At 46.5% G+C, this 21107-nt stretch overlaps 1 protein-coding gene across 7 annotated transcripts in view; it reads left to right on the top strand.

Annotated features, from left to right (window-relative positions):
• The window catches only part of LOC101339418 (phosphatidate cytidylyltransferase, mitochondrial), a 269881-nt gene that overhangs the window by 218745 nt on the left and 30029 nt on the right, over positions 1 to 21107 (top strand). For all 7 annotated transcript variants that reach the window (XM_073787705.1, XM_073787706.1, XM_073787707.1 and 4 more), the window contains one exon: positions 11884 to 12073. In XM_073787705.1, the coding sequence (XP_073643806.1) occupies positions 11884 to 12073 (190 nt within the window). The remainder of the gene's footprint in view (positions 1 to 11883; positions 12074 to 21107) is intronic.

Below are 21107 nucleotides of genomic sequence, written 5' to 3'. Positions count from 1 at the left end.
AGCAGCAAACACGATGGTACGGCTCAGAAATCTGTAGTTTGGGAGCTGGAGCCGGGCAGACTCCAGCCGGTGGTATCAGAAGAGGTGCTCTTGGGCGGCTGGCCGCCTTGAGATTGCATGTTGAAAGTGGAGATGACTGAATTGGTCAGGAGGAATTCTAGTGGGGGGAAAGGCGTCTGGAAACAAGCAAATGAGGGGAGGCTGTGGGGGGGGGGAGGGGCGCTAGAGCACCTGGCACTGTGCCAAGTGTCCTGTTTAACCCTTAAGATAGATCTGGGCCTCCGTGTGGGTTCACGTGGTCCTTTTCACACACGTGGAAACAGTCACAGGCAGTCAGGTAGCTGCCCCAAGATCCCCCACTGGCTCCTGGTGAAGCAGGTTTGGAAGGTCTCTGACCTGTGCTCCTGGCGCTGTGTCTGATTTTCGACTAGTTGGTGGAAACCGTGCATGTGCTAACCTCTCGTGAACAGTGGGAGCGACCCTGGAGTAGTTCCTTTGCCCCCATCATTTCATCCTCTGGGTTGGAGTCGTATCAAAGGATGGAATTGAACAGATGGTATAGTAACAGATGGCCCGTGCAGGGCTGGGAACTTCCTGTGCGTTTTCACTGGTTCTCACAAAAGAAGCTCTCAAGGTAGATGAAGAAATAGAGGCTCGAGAGAGATGAAGAGACTTTGCCAAGATCACACCTTTGATCCCAAAGCCCACCACGTCTCTCTGCACTGGGCCAGCGTGGTCGGGGACACAGAAACGAGTCACGGGGCCGCACTCTGACCACACGCAGGTGGGACAAAGAGGATGGGACCCAGGCAAGCTCGAGAGTAGCCAGGGTGTGAGAAGTCCATTCTAGAGGGTCAGTGTGATGGGACGTCAGAGGAAGGAACGTTTCGTTTTCCAGTGTCTCCTTCCACTCCCCAAACTCTCTTTTTCCTCCTTCAGTGGTCAGTGACTGATTCTTAGGTTCAAAACTCCCAGGGCCTCTGGCCCCGGTCATACCCTCTAGAATTCCCTTAAATTTAAGAATGTTTTGACAGTGCCGATACTAGCCTGTTACCTTAGATGTTTAACCTGTTGCATGCCAAAGGGCTGGAAGAGGGAGTTGCTTAGGGTATTTTTACCCACTTATATAATACATTGAAGAGGTGGTACCTTCCCCAGGTGGCTCTCCTGTTGAAGAGGTTAGGACAGCCTCTTTCTTGCTTCACGTCGTTCAGCGATTCCTTCTGTAAGCTCTACTCGAAAGAAAGTCGAGTCCCCAGCAGAGCGCCTGATTCCAATACCACCTGCAGACACTTTGCTTTCATAATTCTCCTCTTTTTTTATTAACAGAAACATGTTACAAAAGTAGATTTGCTAGTAAACATAGTGAAGAATTTCTGGCGGGCTTAGAGAGTCTTTTCCATTAAGGAGGGTTCTGTGCACTTGGCATCCAAGGTACTTGAACTGCTCTTATCTCCTTGGGGTTCACGGGTCATGTGTCAGTGCTGGGGCCTCAGACAGGGACATGTGAGGGCGTGTGACTCACTGTACTGATGTTCTAATATCCAGGCAGACACCATACAGTAGAAGCAGGGCTTGTACTTTCAGACTCAGCTTCTCTGATTTACTCTGAACCCTCTGCAGCTCCCGTCAGAGCCACAGTCTGGGGTTCGAGGACCAAGAACAGACGCCGGTGTGGTTACTAGGTCTGGCTCAGGAAACCAAGGATGCGAACGGGTGTTCAATCCTATTAAATCCCAGTTATGATTTATGAAGCCAAAACCCAACCTAACGCTGAGATCTGTGGCTCTTCAGCCTGATTTTCTCACTGTTTGGTACCTGAAATTTTCTTTAAGCCGAGATGATATATATGTGGTATATATGTATAGATGATATAGATAGTAAGATTAATCTGAGTTCTCTTACTTTGGGATAATTTCACCCAGGTTAGTATTACATAATCTGTGAAGTTCAGGTATAAGTTCAGGTATACAGTTCAGGTATAAAGTGAACTCAGTAAGGGAAATGAGATTGCACGGATTTTTTTTTTAAACCCTGAGCACAACACAGTTATTTTAAATGATGCAGAACTTGCTCATTCAATGAATAGCAACATATGGATGCGAATATAAGTTTTTAATTTACTTTATTTTCAGTTAGTGCTTTTTGATACCAGATTAACCTTTCTCTTCACCTTATTAAAACATCTTATTGTGTATTTAGAATGTATATTGGGAATTATAGACATCTTACCATTTCTTGGGGATTGTCTTTTTACCCTTTCTCCTCTTGCCCCTGGAGAATTCCAGGTGTTTAAAACCATTAGGAACTGTCTACACTGTCCACCCCTGGCGCACAGGCAGCTTCGGCACTGTCTGGGAGCAGCCTGGGTGAGACCCCCGCCTGGTCTCCTCGACCCTCCCCTTCACCTGTGCTTTCCAGAGAGAGCCCTGGTCTCTCCTGTGCGTTTGTTCTCGCTGAGACACAGCCTGAGTCTCTCTGCACTTCTCCTGGTATGGAGCCAGGGCTCCCCTTGCCCTCTGTGCCAGCCCACGGGTCTCGTCCCCTCCTGGGCACGTTCTAATCTGGAAGTGGCCTCCAGGCGTTAAATTGCTTCCATTTCTCCACTTATATGAGGTACCTAGAATAGTCAAATTCATAGAGTTGGAAAGCACATTGGCAGATGCCTGGGGCCGGGGGTTGGGGGCGGGGGAGTGGGGAGTTAGTGTTTAACGGGGACAGAGTTTCAGTTTAGGAAGGTGAAAAATTCGGGAGATGGATGACGGTGAGAGCTGTACAACAATGTGAATGCACTTAGTGCCGCTAAACTCTACAGTTAAATAAGGTTCAAATAGTATGTTTTATATTATGTGACTTTTACCACAATAAAAAAAACTTAAAAAAAAAAATTGCTTCCATCTCGACCAGTCCCAGTAGATCAGGTCATTCAGGATAGACCAAGCGGTGGAAGCTGTTAGGTCCCAAAGTGAAGAGCTTTATCCTTTGTGTCAGACCCAGGTTTCAGCCCTGTCCCTGCCTTCCCTGCTTCCTCCCTTTCTTCCCTCCTATGTTAGTTAGCTGGGGCTGTGGGATCATGGTACCCCAGACTGGGGGCTTACACAGCAGGCATCTATTCTCACAGTTTTGGAGGCTGGACTTCGAAAGATCAAGGTGTCGGCAGGGTTGGTTTCTCCCGAGGCGCCTCCTCTTGGCTCGTAGATGTCCATCTTCATGTTTCCATGGTCTTTCCTCTGTGTGTGTACTTGTCTGTGTCCTAATCTCCTCTTATAAGGACACTGGTCCTATTGGATTGGGGCCCACCCACAGGACCCTATCTCTACATACAGTCACATTCTGAGTACTGGGGTTAGGATTGCAACATATGAATTTGGGGGGCACAGTTCAGCACATGAGTCCCCCTTCCCGCCCTCACCCTGCATGCCTCCTCTTCCTCTCCCTTCCCTTCCACTCTCTTTCCTACTTCCTCCCTTCAAGTGTCGTCTTCCCACTCCTTTTCCTTAACCTGTAAACATCCTGCACAGCTAGAAGGATATGAAAGCTAGGAAAGCAAAATGCCAGGTGTCTCCTTCCAGCCCTTCTATCAATCAGTCTTGTGACTTGAGCTATTCACCCATTGTTATTATTTTTTTTAATATTTATTTATTTTGCTGTGTCGGGTCTTAGTTGTGGCACGCCGGGTCTTAGTTGCCCCACGGCACGTGGGATCTTAGTTCCCCGACCAGGGGTCAAATTGGCATCCTCTGCATTGCAAGATGGATTCTTACCCCCTGGACCACCAGGGAAGTCCCTTCACCCATTCTTGAAACACGACTCTCCTTGGCTGTAGGATGGGAGTTATTCTTCCTCTCTTCCCTTACAGGACTATAGTCAGGGAAACCCAGAATACCAGCTCGGATTTTTAAATGCTTTTAAAATAAAATATGCTGATATAAGATAGAAGAAAGCTCTGACAAAGTGTAATGTCTACAAGATTATCTGGAGTACTTGAAATTCTGATTAAAACAGTGTGCGTTTTAACTCCGCAAGTTTTACTGTGGTGTTGTTATCCTTAATTATATTAGTAGCAGTCAGTCATACAGGTTGTGGTTGTTTTTGTTTTTTTTCTCTCTTAACAATCTCATTGTTGCGCTAAAGAAAAGGTGAGAGCTGCTGAAACCAAGCTCAGTTCGAGGGTCTGGCCTAGCCTCCCCTGAGCCCCCTGACCCTGGCTGACTGGACAAGAGTGACCTTTAGCTGAGGTTTGGCCTCCAGATGTACGATCGGGCTGCGGGTTTAGAGCCGTGAGTCTAGGGTGGCAGTGGGGAGGGCACTTGGTGGGGCACCCCGAACGGAGGTGGGCGGGGGCTCCGTCACTGAGCCATGAAATCCTTGCACCGCTTGCAGACGCTACGTCACATCTTTTATCTCTGCTGGCTCTCCTGGGTTTCATCGTATTGCCTAACAGCCTTCCTTTTTAGAGAAAAGAAAAAAGTCAAGAATAGCCACAAGTTGGACTGTTTGAAAGAGGCTGACTTCTCTGTCTTCTCCCCAGCTGCTGGTCCGTGAGACAAAGAAGTATTCTTTGAAAGAAAATGAATAGGCCCCGGCTGCCGGGGCTTGGGAGATGGGAGATGGGTTGTGAAATGTAGAGTGCGTTTGTTTTATCAGGTGCTCCCCTGCCAGCAGGGTGATGTCAGTCTGTCGCCGTGGGCTGTGGTCACACAGGAGACGGATCCCACTGCTGGGCAGCTGGCTTGGGGGACTGAGCCGTAGTTTTACTTCTTTGGTTTACGTTTAGAAACAATAAAAGGGGTGAGGAGGAGAGTAGAACGTAAAATCTTGGACACAGCAGGGATTTAAATTGTGACAGAAAGCTCTCCGTTGGGCAAGGCATGGAGATTTTTGTGAAAAATCCTTAGAAGTTATAGCAAGAGACCCCTTAGTATAGCTGTCCCTTCCCCTTTGCCATAAACACAGACATTGTCATTTCAGCCTTGTGCTGTCTAACCTTCATAAAACGACAATAAGTGCCCTTATTTTGATTCATTTCCCCCGAGTCATGCCCACCTTAAGTGCAGCCACAAGCCCCCGTCTGGCCTTTGGCCCACAGAGCTGATGGAGGCGTTGTGACGGGAGTTGAGCCCAGTTCTGACACCGCCCCTGCTTTGTCCCGGGACCCGTCCGTCCCTCTGAAACCAGATCAGTTGTCTCCGCTCCATGGTGAAGGTCTTAGTCTCTGCCATTCAGCTCAGTAAAAGTCAAGTCTGCGCTTTGTGGACCACATTGCGTTTATCTCAGGCTTCAGTTGACTAAGGACAACTTTCTCGTAGCACTGGAATAAGTAAATGAAGCCGGGACACTGGCACCGAGAAGGGTGCTTGGTTTTTAACTAAATCTCCTTCAACTATGAGGTGAGCTTTGAGTCAGGAGTTCTTAGTTGAACCACCTTTTGCTCCCACCATGTCAAGGGTGTCCTGTAAAAGTTGACTATTTCTCTATCAACCACCTTTGGAAGATGTACCTTATGGACAATGTAGATTTGAGAGCTAAAGGTAGGCCTTCAAGATGAGCTAATGGAACCACTGAATTTTACAAATGAAGAAATCAGGGCTGAAGAGACAGGTGCTGTTTTGAAGGCCCTCCAGTCAGGTTCTGTATTGGGTCCAGTCTAAGATGAATCACTGTGTCATGTCCGCCAAAGAAAAACAGTCCTATCAAAATATGCCACTTGATGATAGACAGACTTCAGTTTTAGCTGTATTATAATGTAGGAAATAAGGGGTCTTAGAAGCCCTTAAATATGGCAAGAATGGGATTCTGAAACTAGGCTGCAGATTCCTGTGGGTCTCATCCCTCTGCCTTGGTCTCTCTTCTCCCACTCCATTTCTGACTTTGACAGCAGGATTTTCCTTCTGCTATTTCAGCAGAATCATTCTATAGCACATCATAAAGCTAAGTGGTTTTCTTTTTTCTTTCTCTCTGTTAAACTTTTTTAAATTGAAATTAATATATGCTGATTCTTGTGAAATCTTGGGCCCAAATCCTTGCTCATCTTCAAAATTGGGAGAAACATTTAAGGAATATATATATATATATATATATATATTTTTTGCGGTACGCGGGCTTCTCACTGTTGTGGCCTCTCCCGTTGTGGAGCACAGGCTCCAGACGCACAGGCTCAGCGGCCATGGCTCACGGGCCCAGCCGCTGCGCGGCATGTGGGATCTTCTCGGACCGGGGCACGAACCCGTGTCCCCTGCATCAGCAGGCAGACTCTCAACCACTGCGCCACCAGGGAAGCCCTTTAAGGAATATTTTTGATCCATATACTAGAACTGCTACCATGACTAAAAACAGCAATTAAGTAAATTTTTTGTATCCATTAGGCATTGTTCTCCAGCATCACATACCTGGATAAGATTATCTTCTGTTAAGAAGGCCAGATACATTTTAAAAGTTGAGCTTCTTTAGTTATAATTGTAACTTAAAAAAAAGAAGTTAAATTGACAGTTGTAGCTAAGCCAACTCGAGAAACTTAAAATACTGGGTTCCTCAGCTCAAACTCCCTCCTCTTGTTTGTTCTTGACAAAGAAAGATCATTTCTCCCTTTTCAATTACCAAACCATTGTGAGATTTAGAATACACATGAACACAAAAGGAAGAAGTCTTTTATACACCAAGATAAGTTCCTTTTGGTGTGTATTTTTTTTCCTTCCCTGCTTGTGGTCAGGGTCTGTATAAGTTTCATCATTTGTTTTTCTGACAGCGCTTTGCACAGCCTTCGGCATGTAATAGACACTCAAACACAATCTGATTAAAAGCTGAGCTGGAGCTTAATAGGACTCTGATGAATCCAAGTGTCTACATAACCTCAAGCACTTCTGCTTTGATTTGTTTTAACTTGATAAATATTTAGAAAATTATCTGACTGACGGAGAGATATCGCTGTAATAACAAAAGGTTTATTTTTATTTCAGGGAAAATTAATGGATGCTTGTTCTTATTTAACAGTTAATTGTGGAAAAGCCTGAGAGAGAAAAGGATCTCGTAATACTGGGATCTTCTTTCATCTACTTATAAATACAGCTTTATTGAAATATAATTCACGTTACCGTACAATTCACCCATTTAAAGTATACAATTCAGTGGATTTTAGTGTATTCACAGAGCTATGCAACCTTCACCACAATACATTTTAGAACATTTTCTTATCACCCGCAAGAGGAACCCTGCCCTCAGTAGCAGCCGTGTCCCACCCCTCACTCCCCCAGCCCCCAGCAGCCACTAATCTACTTTCTGTCTCTATGCGTTTGCCTTTCCTGGACGTTCCACAGAATGGAACCTGATGGCATGTGGGCTTTTGTGTTGGCTTCTTTCACTCAGCGTACCGTATTCTAGGTTCATCCATGTCGTAGCGTGAACCAGTACTTCATTCCTTCTTGTAGCTGAATAACATTCCATCGTATGGCTACACCACATTTTTTATATCTGTTCGTTGTTGATGGATATTCGGGTTTGGGGCTATAATGAATAATGCTGCTGTGAACCTTCATGTATAAGTTTTGTGTGCGTATATGTTTTCATTTCTTTTGGATATATACCTGGGAGAGTAGTTGCTGGGTCTGTGTTTAACCATTTGAGGAACTGCCCCAAGTGGTTTTCCCCAGCACCTGCACATTCCACCTTTGCTCCAGGAAGACACGAGGGTTCTAACCTCTTCACATCCTCATCAACACTTGTCCTCTGTCTTTTCATCCTAGCCCTCCTAGTGGCTGCGAGGTGGTGTCTCATTGTGGTTCTGTTTTGTGTTTCCCTGACGTCTAGCGATGTTGAAGATCTTCCCTTGTGCTTCTTGGCGATTCTCTTCTTTGGAGAAAGTTCTTGTGAGATACTTTCCTATTTTTAAATCGGGTTATCTTTCTCTTGTTGAGTTGTAAGCGTTCTTTATATAAATATATCCTTAAATAGATCTTTAAAAATTCCTTATTCTACGTTATCTTTGATCTTTAACATACCTCAAAACTCTATAACCTGGGCACCCGTTGCCTCATTTACTCATGGTCAGTGTATACTAACCATCTGCTGCATGGAATATATTGTGCTCTGTGTTCTAAGGATAGAAAATGAATAAAATGTCCCTTGCTTCAAGGGGCACAGAACAGAATGGGAAGGGAAGGGCCATAGTGATAAATTTCTGTGGGTATTCAGGAAAAGAGATGACTTTCAGATTGAGGAATCAAGGAAGGCAACCTGATGGAGGTAGCATTTTAAAAGTGGCCTTTGCAGGATGTGTAGGATTCAACACAAGAAGATTAGGGGAGGAACCTGAGTAAAGATCTTTAGTTCTCTGTGGAATGGTGACTAGTCTAGTTTAAACTTTAGGGCTGAAATTTTCAGAGCTTAGTAAGAGGAATACTAGGAACACAGATGAGAAGCATAGCCGGGACCAGGTGTTGACTTTGAGTGCTGAAGCAGTGTGGATAGTGTTTTATCAGTGACTGGCAAGCTCCTGGCTCTTTGGGTAAGGATGGGGTGATGTTCTCACGACGGAGCCTTGGAAGGCTGTGTCTACAGAAGGTGTAGGATGAATTGGGGGTGGCGTGATTGAAGGCAGCGCTGCTGGAGAAACTGGCACGTGCATTAGAAGACAAGAAGGAACTCCTGGGAAAATTATTTAATCTTGTGGTTTCCAAATTTATTTGACCGTGGATTCACTTTTTTTTTTACATATAAGATCTGAGGAACGTACTTTGGGTTTTGATGTCTTAGTTCAGTATTCACAAGTAATAATTTCATAGTAAATGTGGGTTGGTTGGTTGGTTACTTAATTGATTACAGGATTGTGGACCATAGAATTGGGTCTGAAGGAATATGAGATATTAGCTAGTCTGTCCCCTGGTTGGATGGAGGCCCAGAGGGGGGAAGTATGTGCCCATATGTGCCTGTTTCTGAATAAAGGGAGGGTATCCCACAGGTGCCTTGACTCCCAGATCAAATGTACTCCTCGGGCTTCCATGTTGGCACAATGGATAAGAATCTGCCCGCCAGTGCAGGGGACACAGGTTCGATCCCTGGTCCGGGAAGATCCCACATGCCGCAGGGCAACTAAGACTGTGCGCCACAACTACTGAGCCTGCACTCTAGAGCCCGCGAGCCACAGCTACTGAAGCCCGCGCGCCTAGAGCCCGTGCTCCGCGACGAGAGAAACCGCCGTAGTGAGAAGCCCGCGCACCGCAACAAAGAGTAGCCCCCGCTTGCCGCAACTAGAGAAAGCCCACGTGCAGCAACAAAGACTCAGTGTGGCCAAAAACAAATTAAAATAGAGTTTTACTAAAATAATTTTAACCTTGTTTTGCTACGTACACACTGACACCAGCAAATCCTGCTCTACGATACCTGGCGTTGGGCCAGGGCCCTCTCCAGGGGGGTGCAGAGATGAATGAAGGCTGAAGGCTTGTAACTGAGCAGACCTGCCTGCCCTTCTAACTGTGGCTCTTTTCCTCCTGCCCCTGGTTTCTTTGTGCTGAGCCGTGTGTGGGGCTTGCACGGTGTTTAGGAGGAGGTGTTAGCCTGATAGACAGAGGGCATGGTTCTTGCTATAGTTAACCTGTTCACATGTGACCCCGAGTAGGTGACTCCATCTGTCACACGAGGGAACCCAGCACTAACGGCATGCATGTCCCCGTCATCTCTGGAGGAGCCCCCCTCCCCCCAGGACCACCTGTGGTTCCTTCGTGGGTCCTTCACCTGCCAGGTTACCGATCTCCAGTGTTTTCAAAGGATTCCTGTGGACTTTCTCTGCCAGACACCAGCAATTCAGTCCTAAGATGAGCAGTGCCTGCATTTGATGAACTTAAATGCAAACAAGCACAAGAACTTGCACGAGGATGGAAACTGCGGAGTGAAGCAGGAATGTTCTCATTACCCCAAGAGTTTTGCTCTTCATGTGACAGTGATTTCCTGCGTAATGAGTGACTGTTCCTTTTTTGGGGTGATTCGACTTCGTTGATATGGTGGCGATTTTCCATGGCAACTGGCATTGCCACACATCTGGCATCTGATGAAATGGCTCCCAAAGCCCGGGGGTCCTCACAGAGTACTCCTCATCCCACTTACGCTGCCAGGGACATGGAGAGACGCTGGGTGGAGGGTGCGCTGGCGCTGTGCCTTGCGGATGAGGCTTGATTGGCAGTGGTTGGGTTTCTCAGGGCATCACCAGGGCTCCTCCAGAAGTTAACCGGGTTACTGATGCTCTGTGGAGAAGGAGAGAATGAGAAGGAGGGGCAGCTGTCGAAAGGATATTTTCTAATTTATTAAGGTACAGATATTAGCACTGCTGTTTGTTTGTTTGTTTGTTTAAACCAAAAATGACTTAATACGAAGTAGAGGTCAACCAAAATCCTGCTGAGTTTCTGAGTGTAGCAGGCCAGCATAGGGCTTGTGTTTTAGGTATTTCATTTAAAGTGGAAAGTTCCAGTTTGCTTTGGGGCCAGAATCCTTAAAAGAAATACTGACTAGAGGTGTATTATGGGTGACTGTATATTTGCTAGTTTATATCTTGCTGACTAAATTGGCAAAATTTTTATTTTTCCTGGTAAACATTAAGAAGGCATTTTTCCCTCCTTTCCCTAACAAAATCGCATTTGTCATATGTGTGTGAAGCAAACGGCTGTTAAAACTGTCCACGCATTTCTGTGACGATACGAAAATTAGTGGTGGCAAACAAAGATTTCCTTTCTTAGGTACCACAGGCCTCAGATGAAGTCGACTTTATCCTAATGTGACTCTCAAATGGTGACCAAGTGGAAACAAAATTGGTCAGGCCTTAGAGGCCAATATGAAAAGCACAACAAACAGGTTATTATTTGTGAAAATTTTAGGTACTCAGCCCCCCATGACTTAGAAAGCTTGATGTTTTCTCTTAAAGTAACTATTACTCTTGCTTATAATTTAGAAAGTATATAACCATTCTTGTAATGAAAGGTTATGCTTATTTTAATTCATAACAAGGCACAAAGTTATCTCTTCGCATGAAGCCTTTCTAAAACGGGAATGAAAGACAGCAAGATGTCGAATCAGATCAAAATGTGAACTCTGATCATGAGTGTCTGACTTTGAAAATATTTTGAGAACAGCACATGTGCATTAAGCTGGTGACAGATTATCCACAGAAGCTTAGTGCTGATAATAATCATATTTTTAACATGCCATTTTTAGTGTACCGTAAGAAAAAAATAAGTATTTCCCATTAAACAACGTATTTTTTTTGTTTTAACGTTGGGGGGCAAACATGTGAACTATTAACCCATAAATTTTCCTCATTCTTAAAAAAAATAACATACCAAAGACATAATAAAAGTGTAACAAGCAAGAAAAGTGAGTTTAGTTGTTTAATGAACCCACGGTTAGGTCATCATACTCTTACAGGTATGTCGTTGAATACCCGAAAATCAAAAGACCTCTGTTGTCTTCAGTTAACTTTTGAGATGGTTTATGGTTGATACGCCCTCTGTCCCCAGTTACTTTATTGCAACTTTTTATTTTAAAGCCCTAAAAAGTTATTGAAGAAATGGTAGGTATGTGACGTGATGGATGTGTTAGCTCTGGTGGTAACGTTTTGCAATGTATAAGTGTATCAAATCAACACGTTGTTCACCTTAAACTGACACAATGATACATGTCAGTGATATCTCAATAACGCTGGGGCAGAAAAGAGCGACTGTGCTGGGAAACCATGTTTATGTAGAAGGGCTCGCGCTTGGCAGCTCCCCGGGGCCCGGGCGCGTTTTGAGAATGGCAGCCCATCCCCTTGCCAGAAACTTTACCCCGGGAGTCGTTTTGCGAGGGGCCGGGGTGGGGGCGTGTCTCCTGCTTGGTGACACATGTCTCTCTCTCTCTGCTCAGGTGAAGCTGCTCTCAGGGGGGATCCCCGGCTGCAGACCCTGCCCGTGGCCTCGGCCCTCACTAGTCACCGCACGGGGCCCCCGCCCATCAGTCCCAGCAAGAGGAAGTTCACCGTGGAGCCCGGCGACGACGAGCTGGACTGTGAAAGTGACCATGCTTCCAAGATGAGTCGCATCTTCGCCCCCCACCTGTAAGTGCCCCCCCTGAAGCGGGTCCTGGGCCACGGTTCTCTTGCCACTCTGTGCCGCTGACTCGGAAGGGGAGAGATGCCCGCTACTCCCCTGCCAGGAGCGGGCACTAAACCGGTGTTAATAGCTCCAGGAGAGGTGACCTCTCATCTCCTTCCGACGCATGTGTGCAGCCATTCGAGTGTGTTCCCCAGAGGAGCTACCTTTCCCTAGAGCGGCTTGGGGACGTTGTCTGGAAGCCTTGGCTTCTCTTGCCTGGTCACTGCCAGCTGCTTGCGCAGGGGGCCTGTCCCCACCGAGTGTCCTTAGGGGCCGGGGCAGTGGCCGAAGGGGCGAGCGCCGGGCCACCGCTGTGAAATGCTGGCTCAGGAGCCCCAGTTGTGCACCCTGAGAGCTAGGTGTGCAGCCGCAGCTGTGTGTCCCACGGTGGGGAGGGCGCTTTTCGTGCTGGGGACGCGCGCGGGGCTGCCCCGCGCGGCTGAGGGAGCTTCCTCCCGCGCGCAGAGGAGCGGTGCCCGGGCGGCGGCCCTGCCCCTCCGTCCCCGCCCGCGCCTGCGGCCTCCGCGCGCGTTGCTTCAACTCCCTGCGCCTCAGTGTCCCCCTTTGCTGAGACGAAAGTTCTGTGACCCGATGCGGCGTCACCACGTTTGTATTTGGAAACCGGCGCGCTGTATCTGGGCTCCCTCGTTGTGTTTCTCACACGCACGCCTCGCGGAGGGAGCGGATGCTTCTTCGGAGGTCTGGCGGCCTCGGGGACCCCCCAGGCAGCTGCGCGGGGAGGCTGGCCTGGCGGTTGGGAGGCCGGTGGGTAGTCTGGGGTCTTGGCAGAGGGCGGAGGCCGCCCTGACGGCTGGAAGTAGCGCGCTGTCTGGGTAAAAGGCGCTGCTCCTTTCTCCTCCGCACACGTGACTTAATGTGTAGTGATTACTCAGGATGCTCGGCCATCCCCAGTCCTTCCGAGGATGCTGCCGTTCCTGGCAGGAACGTGGACCTCATATTCCAGGCTCCTCACTGGAGGCGGGGACCTAGCACGGTTCGAGGGGGCCGAACGCGCCAGCAGCCCTCGGCATTGCCGGCATTCCAGCGCGCTGGCCTGTGTGTGTAGTCATAAGACATACTGACAGCGGTATTTCTCTATCCTCAGTAAATCACTGTAGTGTTAGTCAGAGGCTGAGCCTGCAGTCTGGAGCCCTGGAATTTGCTACGATCAGGAATCCAGCAACAAGGCTCTGCAAAACAATGACCTCTCGCAAAGAGGGAGAGGCTCATAATTTAGACCCTGGGCGTCCAACTGTTTGGAGTTCATGCTTATGTTACTAGGAATCTCTTCCTCTCTCCAAACCCAAATAAGAGACATTTGGTCCTTTTTTTTTTTTTTTTCTCTTTTTTTTTTTTTAAACGAAGAAAGGGGGAGGTGGCTCTGAGATAGTAGGTTTTGTGATCAAGCTTGCCTTAGTTTAAATCCCAATTCTGCCACTCACCATCTTTGTGGCCTTGGACAATCACTTAATTTATCTGGGCCCGATATCCTTCTCTGTAAAATGGCAATGCTGACAGTTCATGTATAGACCTATTGTGAGCAGTAGAGTGAAAATATGCGAGGAGTTGGGCCCAGTACAATACTCAGTTGATGACAGTTACTGCTTTTATTATTAATGAGTCCATTATTCAGATACTGGTAGTGATAGGGAATAAGAGCACTGTTACAGTGAATGTAATGTGTGAACGTCGTAGCGTCGGGGTTAACATCCCAGCTTCCTTATCTTTCGACGGGAGTCATAGTGGGTCCTTCCTCAAAGGATGATGGTGAGCGCTTAGTGCGGTGCCTGGCAGATGACAAGCAGAGCTTTCGTCGTTATTAGTACTATTAGAACGTCGAAGCATTTAGAGAATGATTTTGTAACTCCTTGGGTGGTTACAAATGTGACCTCGATGCGCAGATCTGTGATGACACTGTAAGTGATTTAAAGTGTAAGTAATAGAACTGCAGAGTTCACTTGCAACTCACAATGGATGTCATCATGCACAGGTTTAGAAAACCAGAAACGGCAGCGCCCCCTGGGCCAACTCCCTGGACTCAGAGAGGAAAGGTGGGCAGTGTCACTTGTTCGCCGCAGGTTAATTCCTCATCTCAGTAACGTTACTGATGTTTCCACGTGTGTTTTCTAAGCGCTGAATGACCAGTTTCACAGGCACGTTTAAAAGATGCTGCATCTGTTACTTCTTCATGGGTTAGGGTACTTAAGTGCATCGTCTGATCTGATGAAATGTTTCCTATTTGCACGATAGTGTGTCCCCTCCTTTTTATTTAAGATATCCAAGAAACTTCCTGCACTGAGTTACAGATTCCTATGAAGAGGGTCTCAGAGATGCATGCTTTGGCTGCATTTCACTGTAGCCATCATACTGAGATATTTTCCAGTAGAGAGATGGAGAGGTTGAGCCAGGGTAGGAAGCTACAGAGTACGACCAACTTTCATTTGATTTGGTTCGGGGAGGAGGGGGAGAGGGAAGAGGTTTGCCTAGTGATTTCTCCAGAACTTGGAAACTGAGGATTCCTGGGTCATTTGAACTCTTTATTTTCTTACTGAAAGGGTGACCCTGAGAAATTTTTTTGTTTTGTTCCCTAAGTGTTAAGAACATGAATGTCTTATTTGGGAGTTGAAAAGTACTCTTATCTGCCGTAGAAATAAAGTAGATCAAGGTATGAGGCAAGGGGTAGAGTGGGGTTCGTCTTGTGGAAATGTCAGTGAGTAATTTTTTCTACGACCTTGGTATTCAAGTGTGATCTGGTGAGGAAGAGCTCTCCTTTCCCCCTGTCTGTCATCCGTATGGACTCAGGGATTCCTGTTTTGTTTGGTGAGTTGAGCTGTCCCTGATGTGGCAGATAAGAGTCCCTTCAACTGACTCATATGTCCTTCTTTTTTTTTTTTTTTTTTTTTTGTGGTACGCGGGTCTCTCCCATTGTGGAACACAGGCTCCGGACGCAAAGGCTCAGCGGCCATGGCTCACGGGCCCAGCTGCTCCGCGGCACGTGGGATCTTCCCGGACCGGGGCACGAACCCGTGTCCCCTGCATCGGCAGGCGGACTCTCAACCACTGCGCCACCTGGGAAGCCCTTATGTGTCCTTCTTACATGACTTCCCCCCCCCACCCCTTTTTTGAGCACTTTCTTATTGTCTGGGAGACCAGATGTTCATCTTGTAACTTACCTGCTTCAGCCATGGAGTCGGCCGTTTCTCCTGGGGACCCTAATTCCTTTCAGTGGGGAGTAGTATTTAGAAGCCAAGATCTGGGTGCTAAGTGTAACTGTGGTGTCATGGCCTCTAGCCTTGAGTTGTCTAATACAGTAGACACAGTTGCATGTGGCAGATCACACTTAACATTAAATAAAGTTTAAAAAATCAGTTCCTCAGTTGCAGTAGCCACATTTCCAGCTCAGTAGCCACATGTGGCTAGTGGCTAGCACGTTGGATAGACACACATAGAACATTTCTATCATCACAGAAAGTTCTGTTGAACAGCATGGTTTCTAGACTCTGTGGAAAGAGCCAGGGAATCATGAGTTCATTTTAATACTCCAGTTATAATCCAACCCCACGGAGTTCTTCCTCACCCTCCCCTATTCCATATTTGTATCTCCCTGATTCCAACAACTTCAGCCCATTTACTTAGTGTTCAGTCCTACAGCACACTTAAAAGAGTTTCAGAATTGCTATGCCTGTACCACTCTGAAAAACAAACCTGCTAAAAAGAGTTCAAGATTTGTTGGTGTTTTTTTTCCCCTGGTGCTGAGGGTATAATAGTAGCCTCTTTTGAAGTACCAACTTCAAAAGTTACCTCCCCTCCCCACTTCAGTGTTGCGTTAATTACAATCTATAATTAATTTCTGTTGGCACTCAGTGGGAGATTTTTTCCCATCCTTGTTGATTTCATTTTTTCAATATGTAAACTATTAACATGCTTCTGAAAGTCAAGACTGTGTCATCATATTGCCGTTTAAGTAAGTGAAGTCATTATGCTGTACACCTTAAACCTACACAGTGCTATCTGTCAATTATGTCTTAATGAGACTGAAAGAAAAAAAAAGTTAAAACTCTATTTAAAAGTACTAGAGGAGGGCTTCCCTGGTGGCGCGGTGGTTGAGAGTCCGCCTGCCGATGCAGGGGACACGGGTTCGTGCCCCGGTCCGGGAAGATCCCACATGCCGCGGAGCGGCTGGGCCCGTGAGCCATGGCTGCTAAGCCTTTGTGTCCGGTGTTCCGCAATGGGAGAGGCCGCGACAGTGAGAGGCCTGTGTACCGCAAAAAACAAAAACAAAACAAAACAAACAAACAGAGGTCCTAGAGGAGCATTATTCCCTTCCCTGTCCCGTTCACTGCTCTTGTTCGCTAACCCTGAAGGTGATTACCCTTCTTCTGTGTCTTTCTGTTAAAGTAAGCAGGTACATGAATATTTTCTCATTCCCTTTCTTTCTGACACACAAGGTGCCATACTTTGTATACTCACTTGAGCTCAGGTGTTTTCAGTCAACCATGTATTGTGGAAATCGCTTCATGCCAGTTTCTCATCCTTGTTTGCAACTGCGTAGTACTCCACTGCATGCATATGCCATGGTGGGTTCAGCTAATCCCCTTTGTTTGGACATTTAGATAATATTTTATAATAATGCTGCAATGGACAATCTTGTGCATTTGTAATATCTTGTGTATTTGTAATACAGTGAAGACTCTTGAAGGCTAACAGTTGATGCCGTGTAACAACACGCTGAATTCACACTGGTTTTGAGACTTAGTCTAGGTGCTTGGCTGGTGGAACCTGGTGAGAGTTCTGTGCTGAAGAGGATGGTCTAAGACGGATTTCAGTTTGCACCTCTGTGTGTGAGTGATGGGTATGTAGCTCAGCTGTTCACTCAGTTACCTGTGAGAGGAAGGGAGTGTATATTGAGTGCTTACTCTATACTGGCCCTATGCCAGACACTTTAAGTGTGTTATCTCATTTAACCCTTACAATAAGTGTGTCCCTTTAAGATGGGGTGTGTGTGTGTGTGTGTGTGTGTGCGCGCGCGCGCGCGTGCGTATTACAGAAGCAGAAATTGAGAGCATAACGTGTCCAAAGTGATGGAGCTGGGATTAACCTTGCTGTGTGTGACACCGAAACCAATCATCACGTGATTCTGTCACAGCTGTATCTCACCTGAGACAGGATGACATGCATCTTAAAGATGGACATCACATATTTAGGGTGACATTTGACCATTCTAGTGTCTGGCACATGGCAGGTGCTAAATAATTTTTGTGTTGAATTGAAAATTAGACCCACTGTCCAGAGAACGTGCTCTTTGAGCTCATTTCCCGATTGGAAGAGGCACCCTCTCTTTGATCAGTGCTATATAAATGTGCAAAATAGTTGCCCCTGGCCTCAGAACAGGGCAAAACCCAGAAGCTCACACTGAGATCAAAGCCATGGTCACTGGCCTTGTGCAGTAACGGCCGTGCTCGCCCCAGACGGCGTTAACCATCCAAGCTGAAAGAGGCAGGGCCCAGCGAAAGAAAACATGACCCCTTCTCCCTGGTGCTGTTCCTTTGAAATCCTCTCCTGGTGTGAAATATGTCCCCTGATGTTGTCTTTGCTTCTGTGGCCATGCCTTTGAAGTTTTCCTCAAGTCTGATGGAGCCGATTCTGGTGTATCCTTGGGTACGTTCTCCAGGCTCGGGTCCTCTGTTCCCTTTGCTCCTCCCCTTTCTCTTCCTCCTTCTTTCTCCTTTGCTTTCTTCTTCCCTTAACCTCCTATTCTTATTTTTATTTTATTTTTTTTTCTCCCTTGGTCTCAGTCACTTCCCTCTTGACCCCATGAGAGTGAACAGAAAAAGAGGGAAAAACAGACTCAAAACCAGTAATTCTTGCAGCTTGACAGAAGATTGGAGGAAGCCTTTGAAATCACGTTCTGGGTGTGATTTAGGAACTCGGTTTAAAAAAAACACAAAACCTTACTGATTACTGACTAGAATGGACATTTTTTTCCCCCAGAGGGATTGATTGTGTAGATGGTACCTCAGGTGTTCAGGAGTATCTAGTTTGTAAAGTATAAGAGCACCGTCATGCTCTGTTTGGTGATTCTCCATTTCTTGTATCTCTTTAGTACCTTTAGTAGGGATGTGTATGAACGTGCTTTACCAGGGGACTGTTAGTCCACAAGACTTCATGAAAGTAGAGGAAGCTATTCCTCATTTCAGTTTAAAACCAGACCCAGAGGGAATGTAAATTGGTGCAGCCACTATGGAAAACAGTATGGAGGTTCCTTAAAAAACGAAAGCTAGAGCTACCATATGATGCAGCAATCCCACTCCTGGGCATATATCCGGAAAAGATGAAATCTCCAATTCCAAAAGACACATGCACCCCTGTGTTCATAGCAGCACTATTTACAATAGCCAAGACATGGAAGCAACCTAAGTGTCCATCAACAGATGAACGGATAAAGAAGATGTGCTACGTATATACCATTGAATATTACTCAGCCATAAAAAAGAATGAAATATTGCCATTGGCAGCAACATGGATGGACCTAGAGACTATCATACTAAGTGAAGTAAGTTGGACAGAGAAAGACAAATATTATATGATAGCACTTACATGTGGAATCTAAAAATAATACAAATGAACTTAGTTATAAAACAGAAACAGACTCACAGACATAGAAAACAAACTTCTGGTTACCAAAGGGGAAAGGTGTGGGGAGAGCGATAAACTAGGAGTACGGGATTAACAGATACTATATGCAAAATAGATAGACAACGAGGATTTACTGTAGAGCCCAGGGAACTATATTCAGTATCTTGTAATAACCTAGAATGGAAAAGAATCTGAAAAAGATTATTTGTATATTTTTGTGTGTATATATATAGATTTATCTATATCTATCTATATAAAACCTAGTCGCTTTGTTGTACACCTGAAGCTAACACAATATTGTAAATCAACTATAGTTTAAATTAAAAAAAAAACCAGCTAGACCCAGAGGAAATTGAAAAGTTGGGGTTATTTCAGTACCTTGACCTAACAGCAGCTGAGACTTTAAAGGGTAAACAGTGACGTGTTTTTATTAGGTTAACAGTAATACGTGTTTATAGGCAGACCATGTCATTGCTGTGTCCATGTCTACGTAAGCCTTAGAGGGGGTCCAGATTTTCATCACTGAGGATGATGATGGGTCAGGATTCCCAGCATCTAGAGAATCAGGGGAGCCTCTGTATCAGGGCTTATTCGTGCCCGTGACTGTCTGTGGAGCCTGACGGTGTACCAAGCGCTGTGCCGAATGTTTCGTGGGCGTGATCTCCTCGCGTCCTCTCAACCCTGTGATGTGGATGCTGTGATTATCCCTCTTTTGCAGGTGGTAAAAGTGAGGCGCAGAGCGATTGGTAACTTGCTCAGGGTCACAGAGCTAGCTAGCTGGTCATGGAGCCAGGAATCAAAACCCAGCCTGGCTGTTCCTGGAGCCAGCGCTGTTGGGACCCATGTTACGTTGATACTGAGGAGCGCACGCATCCGGCTGCTGTGAACTGTTTGATACGGGAGCTTAGCGCCTTGTGCTTTTGGATGATCTGCCGTGTGAGCGTTCTCCACACAGCGGAACGATGCTTTGGAGATGACGGGTGGAGAGGGGTAGTTGGAGCACGCGGTGACGGGATGCAGGCGCGTAAGTGTGGAAGGGCTCTGAGAGCGCTAGGCAGGTCCGTCCGCCACGCACGGCGAGGCTTCCCTGCAGGAATGATGGGAGGAAGAGCAGCTGTTGAGCTTCCCCTGAAGAGGCTGAAAGGGCATCTCTGTGCAGGTGAGAGCCCCACGTGAACAGAGGAGGGTTTCCTTCATGCTCAGGAAAGTGCTTTTGAAATTGTGTTCTGGGGACTTCCCTGATGGTCCAGTGGTAAAGAATCCGCCTTCCAATGCACGGGACGCGGGTTCGATCCCTGGTCGGGGAATTAGGTTCCCACATGCCGTGGGGTGGCTGGGCCCGTGTGCCACAACTGTTGAGTTCGCGTGCCTCAGTGAGAGAGCCCGCGTGCCACAACTACAGAGCCCATGCACCCTGGAGCCTGTGCGCCACAACTAGAGAGAGAAAAAATCCGCACGCCACCGCTAGAGAGAAGCCCGCACGCTGCAACGAAAGATCCCGCGTCCGGCCACTAAGAACCAAGGCAGCCAAAAAAAAAAAAAGAAATTGTGTTCTGGTTTAAAATCTCTGACCCAATATTAAGTTAGTGGCACAGGCCAGTAGTAACGTTAGTCTAAAGATGAAGACGGGGGCATTTTAAAATTTGCTTTAAATATATGAAGACATTTCCCCCCCCCACCCCGCCACAGATTTCATAAATCAAGGACTTTTGAAATAGAATCCCTCAGACTATGTGCTTTCTCTTTTTCTCCCACATCCTTTTTGGCATCATCTGAACTTGGGAAGTTTTAGCCCCAAAATTCTCTCCTCTTGTGCGCTTTCACACACAGTCGTGTAAGTCTTCCCACAAGTGTTCTGGGATTTAAGATATTTTATAGCCTTAATTTTAGTTATCCTAAATAACTAACTCAGAAACTGAGATGTTGTTAATTTTTTTCTTTTAAATCCCCCCAACCTACAGCAAGTATGTGTATTTATTTCGAAAAGTAAATGAGAAGGGAGCCTGGGTCTTTAATGAGTGCTTCTGTGGGGACATAGAGTGTCAGAAGGGCTTCGTGTGAGGCTGACTTTGCCCTGCACTGGAGCTAGGGCTGCGGGTCAGCCCTCACGGGGGTGGAAATGAAGCTGGTTTTTACAGCCACTCCATGCGACATTAAAGGCGCATCTGTGTGTTGCATGTGAGTGTTTTGCTAATGAAGTGTGGTACCTTTAGATAAAGGTCACGGCCCGACCTCTGTTGTGTGGGTTTCTTGTTTGTCAGGCTAGAGGCATTTTCTCATTTTCACAGTTGAGCCGAAAACAAAGACCTCCTTATCCGAGCAGGGCGCTATGCTCTTAAGAGCTGACATCAGCCTTTTCCC

Source organism: Tursiops truncatus, chromosome 10, assembly GCF_011762595.2.
Source record: "Tursiops truncatus isolate mTurTru1 chromosome 10, mTurTru1.mat.Y, whole genome shotgun sequence".
NCBI lineage: Eukaryota > Metazoa > Chordata > Mammalia > Artiodactyla > Delphinidae > Tursiops > Tursiops truncatus.
The sequence above is the reverse complement of the archived record's forward strand: the minus strand, read 5'-3'. Positions and strand labels throughout refer to the sequence as shown.